General features: G+C 41.8%; 1 protein-coding gene across 1 annotated transcript in view; it reads right to left on the reverse strand.

Annotated features, from left to right (window-relative positions):
- Nucleotides 1-19084, reverse strand: part of CMC1 (C-X9-C motif containing 1) — a 50990-nt gene that overhangs the window by 5364 nt on the left and 26542 nt on the right. Inside the window, exon 3 of the mRNA XM_035128761.2 lies at nucleotides 912-1002. Within this exon, the coding sequence (XP_034984652.1) occupies nucleotides 912-1002 (91 nt within the window). The remainder of the gene's footprint in view (nucleotides 1-911; nucleotides 1003-19084) is intronic.

Below are 19084 nucleotides of genomic sequence, written 5' to 3' on the forward strand. Positions count from 1 at the left end.
AAATGATGGGGGAGGGGTGTAGAATGCAATATATGGTCCCAACTCGTACAAAAAGAGGAGTACGAGAGAAATTCTAGGGTCTGTGCACTTGCAAAATGGAACTTCAGTTTCTCTGCCTTGCAACCCTCCATTACACCTTGCAACCCTCCATTACACCCTCACAAGGGTTAGGCATGTGCAGGTGGGGGGGAGATGAAGGCGCTGTTGGGAACTAAGGCTCACACAACATTGGATTTAACCCTGCGCCCCCTTAACAAAACAGGCAACCTCAGAGCAGAAGGATGCATTTCACAATAGCTGCTTTGTTCTTAAAACTGCCTAGAAACTTACAGCAGGAAGGCTCCATCACTTTCCAAGCAAGTCTCTCTGACTGTTGAAAGTGGCAGTTCTCACACTTGACAGGAAGTTCTTCTGAATGTTTAGTCAAATAAACCTTTCTTGTAATGTGAACTCATTGGTTCAGTTCCTACACCCTGAAGCAACATACAGTTGCATCTTACATTGCATCCCTTCAAATAAATGAAAATGGTTGTCATATCACCTCTTAATCATCTCTTCTCCAGCCTAAACTTTTCATCATAGGACTGGGTCTTATGACAGAAGGTGCATTTTTTTAAAGTACTCAATAGTATGGAGTAACTTTTTTTTTGCTTGCCATGGCAGCCATTTTGTGCTGGCACACCTGACACTTAATATAAGAGTACTTGCAACTCATTTGTTACAAAAAAAGAGCACTGGTTATGCTAGTATAGATACATCTAGATTGTGTATCAAATACTACCTATTGAGACTAAGATTATCTATCTTGTCAGCTTCTAGAGCTCACTCAAACACACACAGCAAGAGGTATTAAATTACACTTCCTTTAACTTATTGCTTGGTGTGGACTTATCTCCATGCTTTGTACTTACTAGCCAGTGACGCATTCTTTCAGGGCTGCATTTTCTTCTCTGCATTTTACCACCATCAGAATGCCTGACTCTTGGCAACATTTGGTGAAGGCTGAAACAAAATTTGGGACAATTGGGGTTATACTGAATAACGTGTCACGTGTAAATAGGTTGTGACCCTTGCTCTTGATCAGTAGTCTAAAACGACTTCACTGCAGCAAAGTACACAATCAGCACAGTAGTATACTTAAGTTTCTGGAAAATGACAGGTAGTCCATCTAAAAGCATTACCAGAGTCTATGCAAATAAATGCTTGGAATGCATAAGTAATTGTGGTAGAGGCCTATCACACAACTATCAGTCTGAACGTGTGGAATGTCACTTGTTTGAAAACTGCTTTGTGCACTAAAGCAGAATATTCCAATGGTACCTCTTCAATACTGGTAATGGAGTGTTTTTGCGCTATTGACTGGCCACAGTATTAGAGACAGTATTGGATTCCAGGGATGTTGGCTTGATTTAGGAATAGAGTTTTACATCAGAGGTGATAAACCTGTGACCCTTCAGATGTTGGAAGTTCAACTTCCACCAGCCCCTGTCAGCATGGCCAATGGTGAGGGATGAAGGGAGAATCTGATGATAATGCCTATGCCCAGTGTATTCAAGAAAAAAAATTGAATACCATCTCCTCCTTCAGTACTATACATATTACATAACATTTTGCCCAATAGGCAACCCCTTTATGTGTAGGAAGATTTAGATAATTTTCAAACAAGCAGTTTTGCCAATGCACAATCTCAAGGACTGTTCCACAGTACAGCATGTAGAAGTGTTTAAAACAGCAACAACAACACACCCACCCCACCTTCATTTGCTAGTAAATTACTCTTCTCCATCTTTGCACCATGAATTTACTCAATTTAACTGTTACAACAAACTTGCTCCTATTACAAAGTGATGTAATATTCCATACAAAATGGACTAAACTTACTGTACCTGTCCCAAAATAGTTCAAGAAAACAAAACAAAAAGCAACATTTATATTGGGGCCGAAACAAAGCAGTCCACATTGCCCCAATAAACCAGCTGTTCTATGTCAAATGGGTTTGGTATAAAATCTTCCTTAGTCTGGATGAATAATAAACACACTGTAGGCTATACATGCACACAGCCTGACCTTTTGATTGTGCTAGCTTCTGCTAGGGTAGTAGTGGAAGAGGGCTTGAAAGGGACTAGCTGTGGGCATTTTAAAACCCTGTGCACAGTACTGTAATACCCTGCCATCACTCTAAGCTTGCTAAACAAGGTTTCCGCTCTTTACCTATCCCCCTCCCCATACAACTTTACGTCCTTACTAGAGCACATGGGGGAAACTCCAAGGTTTCTCTAACCCTTCCCAAGAAGCCCGGCCAGATATTATCCGTTACATAGTCTCACTAAATAATATCACTTTTCCATGCTGAAAAGGGAAGGAGCCAAACTTTGCTCAAGAGGGATTTTATCTTCCAGCAGTAGCTGCAGGTCTCAAGGCTGCCTGATGATCAACCCATGGTGCTGCTCAGCTTCAAATGACTAGCAACTCTGCCATCACTACATTGGTGCACTGAAAACATATGGACATAAGGGCCCTGCTGCATAAGGCCAATGGCCTATCCAGTCCAGCATCCTGTTCTCACAGTGGCTAACCAGATGCCCAGGGGAAGCCCACAAGTGCAGGAGCACAAGGGGAGGAGAGAAGGGCCCCACTGTTCTGATGGTTGTTTTTTTTAAGGCTGTTTTATCGCTACTCTCCAAATGCATCAAATTATTCCAGCCATTAAAATTTGCATTGGGAAGCTGTCCAAGTCACCGATAATGCCTGATTGTATTAGTCGAGAATAAAATAAGCCTTCGCAGAGAAGTATTTTCTCACTCAGTGACCGCTCTGATCTTCAAGCTTAGCCACTCCTGGCCTGCTGCCTTGAGCTTTTTGTAAGGTCTTTCTCACTTGTTTAGCAACAAGGTTGTAATTAGGCAACCCCCCCCCCCCGCCTTCGCACTGTGTAACAAATTAACACTGCTCATACTTGGGAGGGATCTTCAATACTACTAAACTATTTATGAAACAGTATTTATTCTGTAACAAATTCAGGAGGTGAAACCCTTCTCCTTTTCATACTGCTTTCAACAAGTCAGGGCCCGTGTGATAACACAGCTAGACTTTGATTAGCATTTTGCACCGCTGATTCCGATGGACCACTTCACGCAAGCCTGTTTTCTTTTGCAGATACAACCTCCGTGTCTGAAAGCCCATTGTGTCTCATGACGTGCGATAAACACACACATGTATTTTGCCATATGCAAAACCCAGAAGGTGACCAGCTCTCGTATGGTTGTCACCCAGGACTTCTGGTGTGCAAAAAAGCACTCCTGGCATCTTCTATGAAGCCAGAAGTGCTCAGATGGCAAGAGTGTTATTATTTATCCTCTAGGAAATTCCTGAAAAAGGAACGCCAACATACTCCATCTCCTAGTGGGCTTGCAATAGTTCTGATCAGTGTTGAATAAGGAATATAAATGAGAGCTCTGGTGTTTATGGGGATAGTTTAAATAAAGAGCACTTCTGATCAATGAACAATGTTAACCTGCTTAATTGGGCATTGGGTTAATAAGATCTATTTAAAAAAATTACATGTCTGCATAAACACTGAAAATGGCAAGCACCGGGTTACAGGACATTTCTCTCTCACACACAGTAAGGCAGGGATCTGAAACCTGTGGACCTTTAGATGTCATTGAACTCCCAAGTCCTCCATTAGCCCCAGACAGCATGACCAATAAATAGTAAGGGATTAATATTGAGTTGTAGGCCAACATCATTCGGGGGGGGGGGAATCCTACAATAAGGAATGCCTCTAAGATGTTATATGCTGCTTAATCAAAATATCTCTAAGTGGCTTACATAATAAAATAGTGCCTGCTACGATCATATGCAAATCATCCCAAAAAAGAAATAAATGATTCTTCTTTCTTCAGTACTGTTGTTCTTATGTATATGCAAATTCAACTGATGAATGAATGAGTTAATAAACTCAGGCTGTTATGCTATATATGCTTTACCTGGTTGTAAACCCCATTCAGTGTAGTAGGTCTTACTTTGGAGTAAACAGTTTGGGATTGCATTGTCAAAAGTAAAATGTATTTTCTTCGGTGACAATCCTACAGGAGTGTGCTCTGCATTTAGACATGTCAAAGTTCTGTGCTGGTAACCAAAAGCAAGACTAAGGAATCTAGATACCTAAAAATGTTGAAGCCCTGCTTTTCACATCTTATACGCTGGCTCTTAAAATATAATGTGTATCATAGATATACACTGTTTCTCTCATTTCATATAAACACAGTGGATATAATAAGTTGGAAAAAATGTTGAAGGGATTCTTAAGCTTAACATTTGGTACCAACATTTGGTAGCAATTGGATTTCTGCTTTCCCACTGGCACTGGCCAGCTTTTCTTCTTCCTTTTGCAATCATTCCCCCTGAAAGCTGTGAAGTAAAATACACCCACATGCACACAAAATAAAATAAAAGCCGAAGACAACAGGAGGTCCCTCTCACTTGTTAGCTCACCAGCTTCAGTTGGTTAAAGGTGTGATGTCCTAGTGAACGGAGACTGAACTGCTACAGAGAGCACACCCCAGCTTCTGAGCAGCCTTGCCTGAGCTACACACAGCCATGGCTACGCACACAGGAAGCATCATTACAAAGTGATAAAACTGCTTCCAGCTATATGGTTTTAATGTTGTTAATGCTAACTAAAAAGGAAAAGAAATGGGGAGGGAGAGCAGGCACGGGGATATAAGAATCCTACCATGCAGATGTATCACACAGCTTAATTGCTGGCTTCTGTATCCCAAACCCTTTTAAATCCCGCAAATACGAGGGGGGTGGGGAGAGAAGCTACCTCAGGCTAGCTACACAAATGTTAACTAGATTCAAGTCTAAAAGCGCTGCACCTCTCACTTTTATTAACCGATTTTGAAGCTTCTCTTCTCCATGCAGAAAATTCAGAAAAGCTATAATTGAAATCCACTTTGAGGGAGGGGGATAAAATTGATTCAGAAATCAAACAGAATACCAGGTGTATACAACTCCCAAATATTAAGATTAAGTTACAGGAAATCAACCCCTACTCCCTGTTCAGCTTTACTTATTTCCCATGTTGTCAATAGAAGGCTCATCTACTTGGAGGACAGACCAAAGATGAATATTGCGTTCCCCATGTTTTCACAGTATTTTCCACAAGCTACCAATTGAGATAATAACTGGAGGGCACTACCCTTTTCACAATCAGGCGGCAATCTGCTGACATATACTGCATGCTGAGTGAGGAACAGTTGGCCTTTCAAGTCTAGTCTCGCACTGCAAGAAAAGGAGGGACAAGGCTATCCAATAATCCATAAACCATCGTTTTTATTTTTGAGCCTACTCTTAAAGAAAGAACAACCACCCACAAGGTTTGTAGCAAAATAATGAAACTTAGCTTGCTGTGGTTTTATTTTTGTTTTTTAAGCTACCATATAGCAGATGTGAAAAACATGCAGCTTCTGTATGGCTGCACGTTTGTGTGGCTTATTGGTTTAGAAACGTTGCTTCTCATTAAAAAAAACAAACCCCAAATTGCTTTTCCAGCCTTCATGGGTGTAGAGCTATGTTTAGAAGAGTAATAGCTAAACAGAAGAAAAAAGCTACGTGTTATTTTTATGTAGATACTAGCTGGCACTGCCACACGTTGCTGTGGCTCAGTCTGTTAAATGGAGACTCAGTCCCCCTTCAGACTCCCCTCACCTGCAGAGTCCCCCTGTTTTACGTGTGTTCTGTTTACGCTGGCACATCCCTGTGATTCCCCCCACCCTGTCCTGACCCATGACGTATCACGCCCCCTCTTCCTCCCACCCTCGGCTCATCCCTGTGACTGGTCCCACCGTGTCCTGACCTATCTCGTCCCCTCCTCCCTCCAACCCCCATCCAGGCGAGTCACTACCTCCATTCGGCCTAGTCTGTAAAGGCTTCGGCCTAGTATGTAAACAGGAGCCGAGGTGCTGTTGAGAGGGAAGATTTTATAGGTGCGCTACCAGTGTAGCCACCGCTAGAGGGCGCTGGTTTGCAACCTGGTTCTTTTCCCAGCATGCACTTTTGGCTGAGTGGTGCGTTCTGGAACAGGTTTTTTTTTGGGGGGGGGTTACATGGCAGAGGTGTGACATCTGTCTTAGCAAACTTTCCTATATCCTTCGGAAATTTGCATGTGATGTTGTGTCAAAATTTCACCTCAATCGGTCAAGCGGTTTTGGTGAAAAGTGGAAACACACCCACATGTCCTTTTTACATTTATATATATATATTTAGAGATTAACATCATTTTTTTATTTACAGTATTCTTATTTATTAAATTTGTATACTGTAACACTTATATTATGTGAACTTAGGAATCATTAGTTTTGAATCTACATATATCTGCCCCACCAAGTAATCTGGTTAATTCTAGTGTTTGAATCATTTTGAGCTTCCATGGCAACTAGTCAGTCACTTACTGAAGTAAATTATAAAATCATAGGGACCCTAAGGGACATCTATTGCAGCCCCCTGCATGACAGGATCTAAACTAGATCATACATGACAACCTCTGCTTAAAAATCTCCAAGGAGAGTCCACTACCTCTCATGAAAGTCTGTTACACCATTGAATAGTTCTTACTGTAAGAAAGTTCTTCCTGATGTTTAGTCAGAATCTCCATTCTTGTAGCTTGAAGCCATTGGTTCATGTCCTAGCCTCCACAGCAGGAGAAATCAGGATTGCTCCATCTTCCATGTGACAGCCCTTTAGGTATTTGAAGATGGCACTGTGTATATATTGCAATTAATGTGCTTTAATAGAGCTATACTATTTGCCCTCACAGAGAACCATCCACCCTGCAAAGGTATGGGTAGTGTTCGCTGTTTTACAGCTAATGAGCCAATTCAGCAGGTGTGTGTGGCTTGACCAAACCTATCAAGTTAATAGGCATCTTTGCAGCCAAGCATCCCACTTTATAGCACTCAGGTTTCTACAAGAAGGAGGTTCAGTGCACAACTACAGAGTGGATGGTGTTTTGTTTATTTAAAGAAGGCAAGATTCACAGGCCAGGAAAGCTCAAAAAGTGGTTGTTGTGTATGCCTTTTAAAACTGATGCCTTTTAAAAAGTCCTATAATATTTAATATGCCAAAAGTTATCCCACTGTTGGTTATTTTGGTGTGTCAATTTTGTGGAAGTGAGAGCTGGACCATAAAGAAGGCTGATCGCCGAATAATTGATGCTTTTGAATTATGGTGCTGGAGAAGACTCTTGAGAGTCCCATGGACTGCAAGAAGATCAAACCTATCCATTCTGAAGGAAATCAGCCCTGAGTTCTCCCTGGAAGGACAGATCGTGAAGCTGAGGCTCCAATACTTTGGCCACCTCATGAGAAGAGAAGAATCCTTGGAAAAGACCCTGATGTTGGGAAAGATTGAGGGCACTAGGAGAAGGGGACGACAGAGGACGAGATGGCTGGACAGTGTTCTTGAAGCTACGAACATGAGTTTGACCAAATTGCGGGAGGCAGTGCAAGACAGGAGTGCCTGGCGTGCTATGGTCCATGGGGTCACGAAGAGTCGGACACGACTAAACGACTAAACAACAACAACAATGTTGTTTTTGAAACAAGAAAACTGATGCTAGTCTCATGTCAAATTACTTCATGCCAACTAGCATTATTACTTCTGAGAATATTCAAAATGTAACATCTCCAACAATCCCTGCACCAGCCTTGTAAAGTAGGTCAGTGTTGTTATTCCCTTATGCAATTTTTATTTTATTTTATATTATTTATTTATTTATTTAACTGAGGCAGGCTGTATAGTTTAAAAGAACATCAAACAACTTATAAACAAACCTTGTAGAACGGCCTTCCTGGAACTAACCAGGATATGCATTCATTTTGGGAAAGTTCAAATAGTCTATGGAAGTACACCAATGGAGAATAGTACCATTCTCAGCTACTTTGCTAATAAAAGTTTTGCTGCTGTTCACACTAGAGAAATATATCAAATTTTAAAATGTTCATAATGCAATAAGCAAGTGTCCCACTCAGATTTATTATTTAATTGTAATTCTCCCCTATACACTTAGCAAGTAAACCACTGCCAAAGTAACACTGGCGATCTTAGGACCTGCCTCTGTGGTTTATATATAAAGGGTTTACAATTTTACTACTTAAGAGCTGGTCCTATGGAGGTGTTACCTCACCATTTATATTTTCTTCAACACTTATGATATTGCTATCACACTCTTAAAATAAGAAAATCTACCATGCACCAGAACAAGCTTAAAGTTAGCCCCCCCCCTTTTGAACCAAAAAGAAAAAAAGGAAAGGAAAAAAAGTATATCCCCTAAGATTCACATCATTCTTTTTTGCTGTACGATTCAATTTGGGGGTGGGGAGAGAGAATCTGGAGTGATTAGGTGCTACAAAGTATTGGGTATTTGAAATCATGCATTTTGTAAGACATACAAAGGCTCACACTTAATGACTGAAGCTATAAACATGCTGATTTTTAAAAAATAAAATAAAAACAAAGTTATGTCTTTGACTTTGTATTAAATTGTGATTTATTAACTTGTTATTTTGAAGATTACACATTGTGCAAGGAATGGATTTACGGGTGCATTTAATGAGGCAAGTAGAAGGTACGGCAAACATGAAAAGACTGTTCTGAATTGTCGTGTGTGAGCTATTTGATATTTCTGACACAGTACAAAAGGCAGCTTCTCTGTAGATTGATCACGGTTCGGTTAACATCACTGAATATCTAATACCTCCAACTCAATTAATTCTCACCTGATTAAGATCAGACTGATATTCAAACTAAATCATCTCTCCAGTCAAGTAGAAATCAATATTTCTTATTTTACTTTTAAATTATAGCAACAAATAAAATACACACATCGCCGTGTGCCAGGAGTGGCTTTTCCCAGCTTGGCCCACTATGGCATGCATAACAGAGCTGATTAAAGAATTATTCTAATTTGAGCAAGGACATATAGAAAAAAACAAGATTAAATCCGAATATGACGAGATGGAAAGAAGTAATTATAGGGCAAGCAGAAGATTGACATAGCATAAACTCTTATTCTCTAAAAATTTACCTCATTTGTCAGATCTGAACATCCATTTGCCTTCGCGTTCATGCCTGCCATACTATGTTCATAATCCCATATTAAATAATGATCCTACCTCCAACAAAGTCCCTATAACAAACCCAGCACATCTTCCTTAACAGAACCATTTCAGAAATTGGCACATGTGTGGGAAACTCTAGGAGGACAGGAGAAAGAAAGATCAAAAGCCTACTAAAAATCAAATCCTGCTCAAACAATCTAACCTTACTCCACAACGCAGACACTTTATTTCCTTCTGGTAAACTGGGGTATTCTGAGCTATAGGCTATTGTAGGCCAATCCTACTACATATACTACACTGAAGCCCCTGACCAGCAAATACAGTGGTACCTTGGTTCTCAAATGCCTTGGTACTCAAACAACTTGGAACCCAAACACTGCAAACCCGGAAGTAAGTGTTCCGGTTTGCGAACTTTTTTCAGAAGCTGAACATGCCCCGTTTTGAGTGCCACACTTCCGTTTTGAGAGTTACGCTGAGGTCTGTCTGTTTTTGTTAGTTATTTTACATTTTTGTTTTGCGCCTTTTTTGTTTTGTTTTTGTGTGGAACCCAGTTCAACTACTGATTGATTGATTGACTGCAGTACATTGTTTATTGCTTTCATTTTATGGATCAATGATCTTGTTAAGATAGTAAAATTCATGTTAAATTGCTGTTTTAGGGGTTGTTTTTAAACGTCTGGAACAGATTAATCCATTTTGCATTACTTTCTATGGGAAAGTGCACCTTGGTTTTGGAACGGACTTCCGGAATGGATTAAGTTTGAGAACCAAGGTACCACTGTACCAGCTTGCAGCACTAGAGCAGCAGCTGCAATTAAATGGCACAGTACTAGTCACTCTAGGGCAGGAGTACCCAGGATTATGTTCTCCAAATGTTGTGGACTACAGTTCTCATCATTCCTCAACATGTTGGCTGGGGCTGATGGGAACTGTAGTCCAAGACAGCTGTACAACCCTGTATTGCCTTCCCCAGGTGTAGAAAGTGTGAGCATTTTCACCCCTCCCATTCTGAAAATCTGGTGATATCTGCTGTTGGGAGGGAACAGTTAGGAATTGTTACTTTGTTGTTTTTCATTCCTGACTCTGCTCTCTGCTGTGTGCTGTGTGCAGTTTAATATCTTCTGTAGACAAGATGGCTAAGTGAGAGGCTGTAACATTCACAAAGCCAGATCTGTAAATATGCAGTAGTTAATAGAAATAAATGAGGAATGTTTTGAAACCTCTACAAATGCTTCTGCTGTTTACTGCTGATTTGGTGCTCATAAAGCCCAGTTATGAGTCCATGATTCCCGGGTGTATGCTGAAGGTGTTCCAGACGTCCTGCCCAGGCATAGGGGCCTAAGAAGACCTGGACAGATCCTGGCATTTACCCACATATGGTAGCAGGCGGATGGTTGCTGGTAGCAGACTGGTGGTTGCAGATGGCTATTGATGGTTGGATAATTGGATGTTTCTGATCCATTTCCATCTGATGCTGCACATCGGAGTTGAGCTGTGAGCTGAAGCTGTTTTTCAAGCTGCTGTTTGATTTACAGAAAGGTATGTTGCTGGCTGCCAAGAAGACAGCAGAGACGCTTTTCCAGTTTGCCTGTTAATTGTGCTGAGTGGGGAGAGAAGTTGCTGAGAGAGTCAAGAGTATTTGGGGTGCATGAAGGGAAGTGTCTTGCTGTTAACAAAACACAGGCATGGCTTCTGCACATTCTGGCCAGATGTCTCTATCTTTTCCTCTCCTTACACCAGAGACCTATCCTACGTGGCAGGTCAAAATGAAAGCACTTTTACAAAGGGAAAAGCTTTACCATATTATAGAAGATGACCCCCCTAATGAGGATGATGATGGATGGCCAGCATGGCATGAGGCAGACATGAGAGCCAGGGGGACAATTATTCTGAGTGTCCAGGACCAGTTGTTGGTCAACTTGGAGAACCAGCAGACTGCACGGGCTGTTTGGAATAAACTTCGAGATATGCATCTAAGACAAAATGCAGGATCCAGTGTGCTTTTCTTTAAAAAGCTGTGTAGGCTGGAATTGCAGAAAGATGGTGATTTGCCCAGCCATCTAGCCCAATTAAAACGTCTCAGACAGGATCTTGTCCAGCGAGACTTAAATATTTCAGAAGCTGTTTTTGCAATGCTTATCATAAACAGTTTGGATGAATCTTATGATGCTGTAGCTGCTCAATTGTCGTCTTTGCCCAATGACCGTCTAACAGAAGATTATGTGTCTAGCGTGCTCTTGAATGAGTGGGATCGCAGACAGACTGCTAGAGAAAGCAGGGACAAGGCTGTTGGAAATGCTTACAAGCCTTCAACAGGGGAAAGTGAAAGTGTTGCAAAAGCTCTTAAAATGCGCCGCTGTTTTTCTTGCGGAGAGGTCGGCCATTTTAAAAATCAGTGTAAAAACTCTTCAAAGAAGAAGAGCAACTTCAAAGGCAAAAGGGGAGGAGGCCGAAAACCCCAAGGGCCAGCTGCATCAAAGGCTTTGATCTCACGCAGTTCTAATCAACTCACACGTTCTGTTTTTGTTGTCGACTCAGGAGCCACAAGGCACGTGGCCAATGATAAAAATCTCTTTCTTCATCTTGAGAAACAGGGAGGAGCAATTCATCAAGCGGATGGAACGACTATTAAAAGTTTGGCTCAGGGAACGGTTTCTTTGCAGAGCCTTAATGCAACAGTTAAAAATGTTATGTATGCTCCTCATTTGCAGGATAATCTCTTGAGTGTTTCTCAGCTAGACGCTCAAGGATTTAAAGTGGTGTTTGCAAACTCTCGGTGTGAAATTCTTCGAGATAACAAACTCATTCTTTATGCTAAGTGTGTTGATGGTTTATATGTATTGCCTTTTGTTACAGGTACAGCTGCTGGAGCAACTAAAGAAACTGAAAAGGCATGCTGTAATATATCAGTAGATAAGAATGAGAAATTGCATAACCATTGTATTCATGATTATCATCGTTTGTTTGGTCATTTGCATTTCCAGGCAGTAGGTAAAATGCAAAATATGGTTGAGGGCATGAAAGTTCAAAAGTGTCCTTATCATATGAAATGTGTCTCATGTGCAGAGAACAAAATTAAGCAAGCTCCCAAAGGTACAAAATCTGGGAGGGAGGTTAAGAAACCTTATGAGATTGTGCATGCAGACTTGGTTGGACCTCTAGCACTCTCTAGAGGAAACTCATGTTATTTTTTGGTTCTGATAGATGCCTATTCTAGATATGTTTGGGTCTATATGTTACAAAAGAAGTCTGAAGCCTTCTCCAAGTTTCAAAAATTTTGTGCATGGCTCAGGAATGTTCACGATGAGCATGTACGTTGTCTTTTTACTGACAGGGGTGGAGAATTTTGTTCAGAACAGTTTGAAAACTTTACTGCTGAACAGGGCATAGAGCACATGACTGCCACGCCCAGATCTCCATGGCAGAATGGTTTATGTGAAAGAGTAAACCAGACCTTGCAACAAGGAATTAAAACTCTGTTGCATGATTCAGGCCTACCCAACCCCTTCTGGGCTGAAGCTCTATCGTGTTTCACCTATATTTACAACCGCAGGTATCAATCAGCCATTGATTGCACCCCATACGAAATGCTGTTCAAAAGGAAACCGTTTGTAAAACATTTAAAAATTTTCGGTTCTGAAGTTTGGGTGCACACTCTGCAAGGTGACAAACTGAGCAAATCTGGTCAACATGGCATTTTTCTAGGTTATGAAAAAGGTTCCTATCGTGTGCTGATGACAGACACAAACACAATTAGGCTGACCAGAAGCATGGATTGTAATCCAAAATGGGACAAAGTTGGCATTTTTCAATGTCATCCCATTTCAGATGATGAGGTGGTTAAACCAATTAACAAAGAGGCAAAACCTGTAATTGATGCTGATGGTAGCACAGATTCTGACACTGATACAGATGATCAGAATGAAAAGACCTCTTTTAAGAAATCAGATGGGTCTCACACTGATCTAGAGGTAGAATCTTTGCCAGATACAGGTCACCATTCTCCCAAGGAGGAGGAACCAGACCCAGAGGATCCCAGAGTATTGCGTAGATCTGAGAGAACTACCAAGGGACAAGCACCTAAACGATTTTCTAAAGAATTTGCTAAAGCTGCTATTTCAGATATGGCTGCCACTAGCAATCCAAACTCAGTTTTTGAACCAACTAACTACAAAGAGGTTCAAAATTTACCTGAAAAAGATGCCGAACCTTGGCTTAATGCCATGAAAGCTGAATTGAATTCCCTAAAGCAAAATGACACGTGGGAATTGGTTCCAGTAGAACCAGGCATGAAACTTGTAGACAGCAGGTGGATTTACAAAACCAAGACTGATCAGACTGGTAAAGTGGTCAGATATAAAGCCAGATTAGTTGCACGTGGTTTTTCTCAAGTTCCTGATCAGGACTATCATGAGACATATTCACCGACAGTCAAATTTGAGACAGTTAGGCTGTTGATGAAAATTGCTGCAGAAGAGGGCATGACCATATCTCATCACGACGTAAATACTGCGTTTTTGTACGGAATTCTCAATGAGAGTATTTACATGTCACCGCCAGACGGAGTGCAGATAAAAAAGGGAATGGTGTGTAAATTAAAAAAATCCCTGTATGGTCTAAAACAAAGTGCTCGATGCTGGCACACTAAGCTGACAGAAGTGCTGTTTTCCTTAGGTTTCCAGCAAGGAAAGGCTGATTCTTGTGTTTTTGTTAAAGAATCTAACCAGCACAAATTGTACTGCATTTGTTTTGTGGATGATATTTTGTTTTTCTGGAAGGATGCAAATATTTACAAAACCACTCTTGCAAAACTGCAAAAGCATTTTGATATGAAAGACCTAGGGGAAGTCAGCAATTATCTCTCACTGGAAGTAGAGAGAAATAAGCAAGGTGATGTTTTGCTGCATCAATCACGTAAGATAAATGATGTGATTGAAAAATTAAATCTGACAGATGCCAATTCTGTAGACACCCCCATGGTCACAGGGTACCAACATGATACTAATGCTAATGTTTTTCCTGACACTACATTGTTCAGAAGTGTTTTGGGTAAACTTAGTTTTATAGCAAGGTGCACAAGACCAGACATTGCTGTTAGCGTAAATTTGCTCAGCAGATATGTAAATCAACCTACAGTGCAAGACTGGAAGGCACTGAAACGCATAGTTAGGTATTTAAAAGGCACTATGCATTACAGGTTGAAGCTTACTAGCCAAAAATCTGGAGGTCTTGAGATCTATGCCGATGCCAGTTTTGGTAGTGATACAACTGATGGCAAGAGCACCTCAGGTGTGTGTTATTTGTACAATCAGTGCCTATTTGATTGGTCTTGTAAGAAACAGGCAACAATAAGCATGAGTTCATGTGAAGCAGAACTCAACGCTTTAAATTTTTCCCTCATGAATGTAGAGTGGTTGTTGCAACTATGTGAGGATATGAGAGTAAAAATTTGTTGTCCAGTTCAAGTTTATCAGGACAACAAAGCCTGCATAGAACTAATCCATTCAGAAGGGTGCAAGCAAAGAACAAAACATTTGCTAATCAAATTGCACCGTGCCAGAGAATGCATTCAGAAAGGAGTTGTAAAAGTCTCATATATGCCAGGGAAAGAAATACCTGCTGATGCTTTGACTAAAGCTGTTAATAAGGAACAACTTGGTATATATGTAAAGAAATTGCTTTTGTGCTAGATTTTCATAATGGTCAGAATGAAAAGGGGGAGGTTGTGAGCATTTTCACCCCTCCCATTCTGAAAATCTGGTGATATCTGCTGTTGGGAGGGAACAGTTAGGAATTGTTACTTTGTTGTTTTTCATTCCTGACTCTGCTCTCTGCTGTGTGCTGTGTGCAGTTTAATATCTTCTGTAGACAAGATGGCTAAGTGAGAGGCTGTAACATTCACAAAGCCAGATCTGTAAATATGCAGTAGTTAATAGAAATAAATGAGGAATGTTTTGAAACCTCTACAAATGCTTCTGCTGTTTACTGCTGATTTGGTGCTCATAAAGCCCAGTTATGAGTCCATGATTCCCGGGTGTATGCTGAAGGTGTTCCAGACGTCCTGCCCAGGCATAGGGGCCTAAGAAGACCTGGACAGATCCTGGCATTTACCCACAGAAAGAACCACACATTTTATGTGTGCAGCACAGCAAGGTTGGGGAAAACTCACAAGCACACCATCCTCAGTGACTTTCAGCTAACACATACCGTACAAGGAGAGTTACACCAACACAGAGAGAACAATAGGGGAACTAGAAAAAGGGTTGGTTCCAAGTCTTCAGTTTCTTTTCGAGTGTCATTTACTTGCTGATTGCCAGGTCCCCCAGCTTAAGGGCTCCTGAACATTTACAACATATGGTACTTTCTTCTCCTTCAAAACAGAGCCATCCATGTCACTGTTGAAAAAGCAATACTAGAGGCATTTGCACACTAGATGCATTTACCTTCCCGCCGGAGCGGTACCTATTTATCTACTTGCAGTATGACATGCTTTCAAACTGCTAGGTTGGCAGGAGCTGGGACCGAACAATGGGAGCTCACCCCATCGCGGGGATTCGGCAAACCCTAGGCTCAGTGGTTTAGACCACAGCGCCACCCGCGTTAGCACCAGGCAAATTCAGGTAAGCTCCTATACCATGCAACACTTCTTAGGGGACTAAGGGGATGGAAGGGGTCCTATTAGAAGGTGGTCCCCAGCTACAGACTTTCCTGCTCTCTTTTCAATGCAAAATGCTTCAGAAAAAGCAGACTCCTGGCATTTCACACCATTTTATCTTTTAACAGAACTGCATTTGCTAGTCATCTCTCACTAGCTTCAAGGCCCTTCCTCATTTACACACAAAGCCTGCACACTAATCTCAGAACAGTGAACAGCAGGCAGCAAAGAGTCCATTCTTCTTCCTGCTTCAAATCCAGACTAGCCCAGGCAGTTAGATATGCGTTGTTTGGGGTGCCTCTGGGGTAGGCCCTAAAGAAATGTCAGGCAGAGGGACAAGCGTAACGTTTATGAAAAGATTACAGGGAAAGCAACATTGACTCAAGGAGAAATTTCAACTGAAATATGAGATCACAGACCCAGGTTCCGTAGATTAATTCTGTGCAGGTGACTGGCGCTGTCAAGCATCTGACAGCACCAAGTTTCCCTCTCCAAGGTGCACGTCTGCAGATCTAATCCAGGTTAATGAGCAACATCAACTCTGAAACTAAAAATATAATGGAGATCAATCTAATGCAATCATTTACAACTGCAACCCTCGCTGAAGAAACAGAAGTGTATAACAAGATACTGTGCTGTGGGTTCAGAACACACAACAGCAAGCAAAAGGCAGCAGAAGCAGAGACTGATTGGAGAAAGACGTAGCAAAAAAATGAGCGATATTTATTTATTAAATTTCATTCGAAGGTCACAGGGCATTATAGAAACATTAAATTATAAAATTATAAAAACACTAAAATACATACCATGATAACAAATCAAAACAATTACCTCCCCCCCCCACATACACACAGTTTAAAAGGCCACAGATGGTTTAATTAGCCAGAGAAATGTTTTTGCCTGGCGCCTAAAGTTATGTAATGAAGGTGCCAGGCGAGCCTCCCAGCGGAGACCATTCTACAAGCTGGGAGCCACTGCAGAAAAGGCCTGTTGAGAATAATTGAGAGGTTGAGAAGAATTAACAAGGACACATTTTCCCTGTTTCTCTACCAATAGAGGTCATTATACAGGGTGACCAAAGCAGTTTCTGTGCCTAACTGGGCCTAAATCCTGATTGAAATGGATCTGGAAAATCAGTTTCCTCCAAGAGCACTAGGAATTGGTCCACAGCCACCCACTTGAGGAAGTTGCCCAAGAAGGGGAGCTTGGCAAATGGCTGGCAATTACTTACGATTTTCCGAATCCCAGGAGGGTTTTCTGAGGCAGGGATCACGCCTTCTTGCAGGGAGACATTATTCACCTGCCTAACCCAGCCATGCTGTCCACTCCCTGCTAGTTTCTTGCTGTGCCTCTTATAATACCTGTATAATGTGTACGTGAACAAAAAATGTTCTTTTGGACTACAGTCATACCTTGGTTTTGGAACGCCTTGTGAGTCAAACGTTTTGGCTCCCAAATGCCGCAAACCCAGAAGTGATTGTTCCGGTTTGCAAATGTTCTTTTGGAACCCAACATCTGACGGTGCTTCCGCGGCTTCCAATCAGAAGCCGCCCGTTGGTTTCCAAATGTTTCGGAAATCAAACGGACTTCTGGAACAGATTCCATTTGACTTCTAAGGTACGACTGTATTTGTCTTGTGGCCACCTTTGTCCCACACACTGGAAGTTGGAGACATTTCTGACAGCCAAAGGGACCACAACACAGTTTGAGAGATACTGAAATCCCTCAGAAAACGTGCCCTGCTGTATCTTAAAACCAACTGGTTTTTGGCACCACAATATTAGACCTACGAGAGCTGGTTTCGTCAAGTGCCTGTGGGTAAGTGCTGAGGAAAAGTACCCTCATTGAATCCTTGCATCAGCTAAGAACTGACTACAGGTGGCCTCTCTTCAAAATTACTAACATAAACAAAGTTGCCACATTCCAATGCATTTAGCCCTCCAATGTTTTTAGAGAATGTGTGAACATGCCCTCTTCCCTCGTGCCCTCCTTTTTAGTAGGCTAAACAAGCCCACTGGGGATATCATTCTCCAAAAATACTCATTTTATAGACTTTTCCTTTCTCACGTCCCAATACCTGTAAAAATGAAGCAGGCTTTGTCAAGAAAGAGGTCTATATTTTGTGACAAACATACCTTTTTCGCCTATTAGGCTGGTCCCTTTCAAAAGCACCAGTAGATTTGTTTCCTGTTTCCATAGTAAGAATTCTTGACATCAAGCATCATAGCACCAGGGTCTGGAAGAGGCAGAACTAGAACACACACAAAGTTCCCCTACAGCTATCTCCCATCAGTGCTTATTGCTACGTTAACCTGTGTCAAACTCCAACACGGCAACATAGCCTCAGTCTCAGTTTCCCCATATCCTGTAGGATCAAGTGCCCTACAGTTGGGCAACAGCGAGTGTAATATAGAATCTAAAACGGAGACAGTTTGTAGCACTAAGGCTTCTAACTGCAGCCTAAATTGGTCTTCAAAAGGCTGTGTCCGTATGCAAGGCGGGGGGGGGGGGAACCCATGAGATGCTTGGTGGTGAACACACCTCTTTTCACCACCAGATGGGGATAAAGCAGATTACTGTATATTTAACCGATGCCTTTAAAATAGTTTATCTATACAGAGGCTTTTGTATTCCAAACTCATGCTAAAGCCACCACTCTGTGGCATATAACTCCATGTTTCATTGACATCTTTTACTACTTTTCATGACAGAAGGCTTTCTTTTCAATAGAAAAGGTGGAAGACAGAGCCTCTTCTACCATTTAGTAGGTAGAAGGCACTCCGGAGGCCGGAGGAGGAAAAAGGAAGCCCTGCTGCCACTGCCCCCGCAGTAAGGAGGGAGAACAGGGGTCCGCTCGCTCCGTTGCCGTCCCCGTCGCCCCCGCCTCAAGGGAGAGGAGGGGGCCCTTGGAGGAGGGAGAAGAACCCTGACCTCGCTGCTGCCACCACTGCCACCACCCCGGGAAGAGAGAAGAGACACCCAAATACAGTAAACTGAAACCCCTTCCCTGTTGCCCCGCCACTGCACAAGCATAGCCGACTGAGGAGAGAGGTGGGCTAAAGAGGGCCACAAGGAGGCACAGGCCCAACCCTAGCCCACCTCCCCAGCGGCAGACCCATTGGAGGAAGGCCTGAGCCCAGAGTCCCACTGGGAAAGACCTCTGGGTTTTGCCTTATTTTTCCCCCTTTTTAAATATTTTTTTTAAAAAAAAAACTTTAATATTTTTTCTCTCCCCCTTTTCCTTTTTTAAAGGGGAAACAATTATACATTTTTGTTATTTAAACTATAAATATTGCAAACAGGG

The sequence above is a fragment of the Zootoca vivipara genome, chromosome 12, assembly GCF_963506605.1.
Source record: "Zootoca vivipara chromosome 12, rZooViv1.1, whole genome shotgun sequence".
NCBI lineage: Eukaryota > Metazoa > Chordata > Lepidosauria > Squamata > Lacertidae > Zootoca > Zootoca vivipara.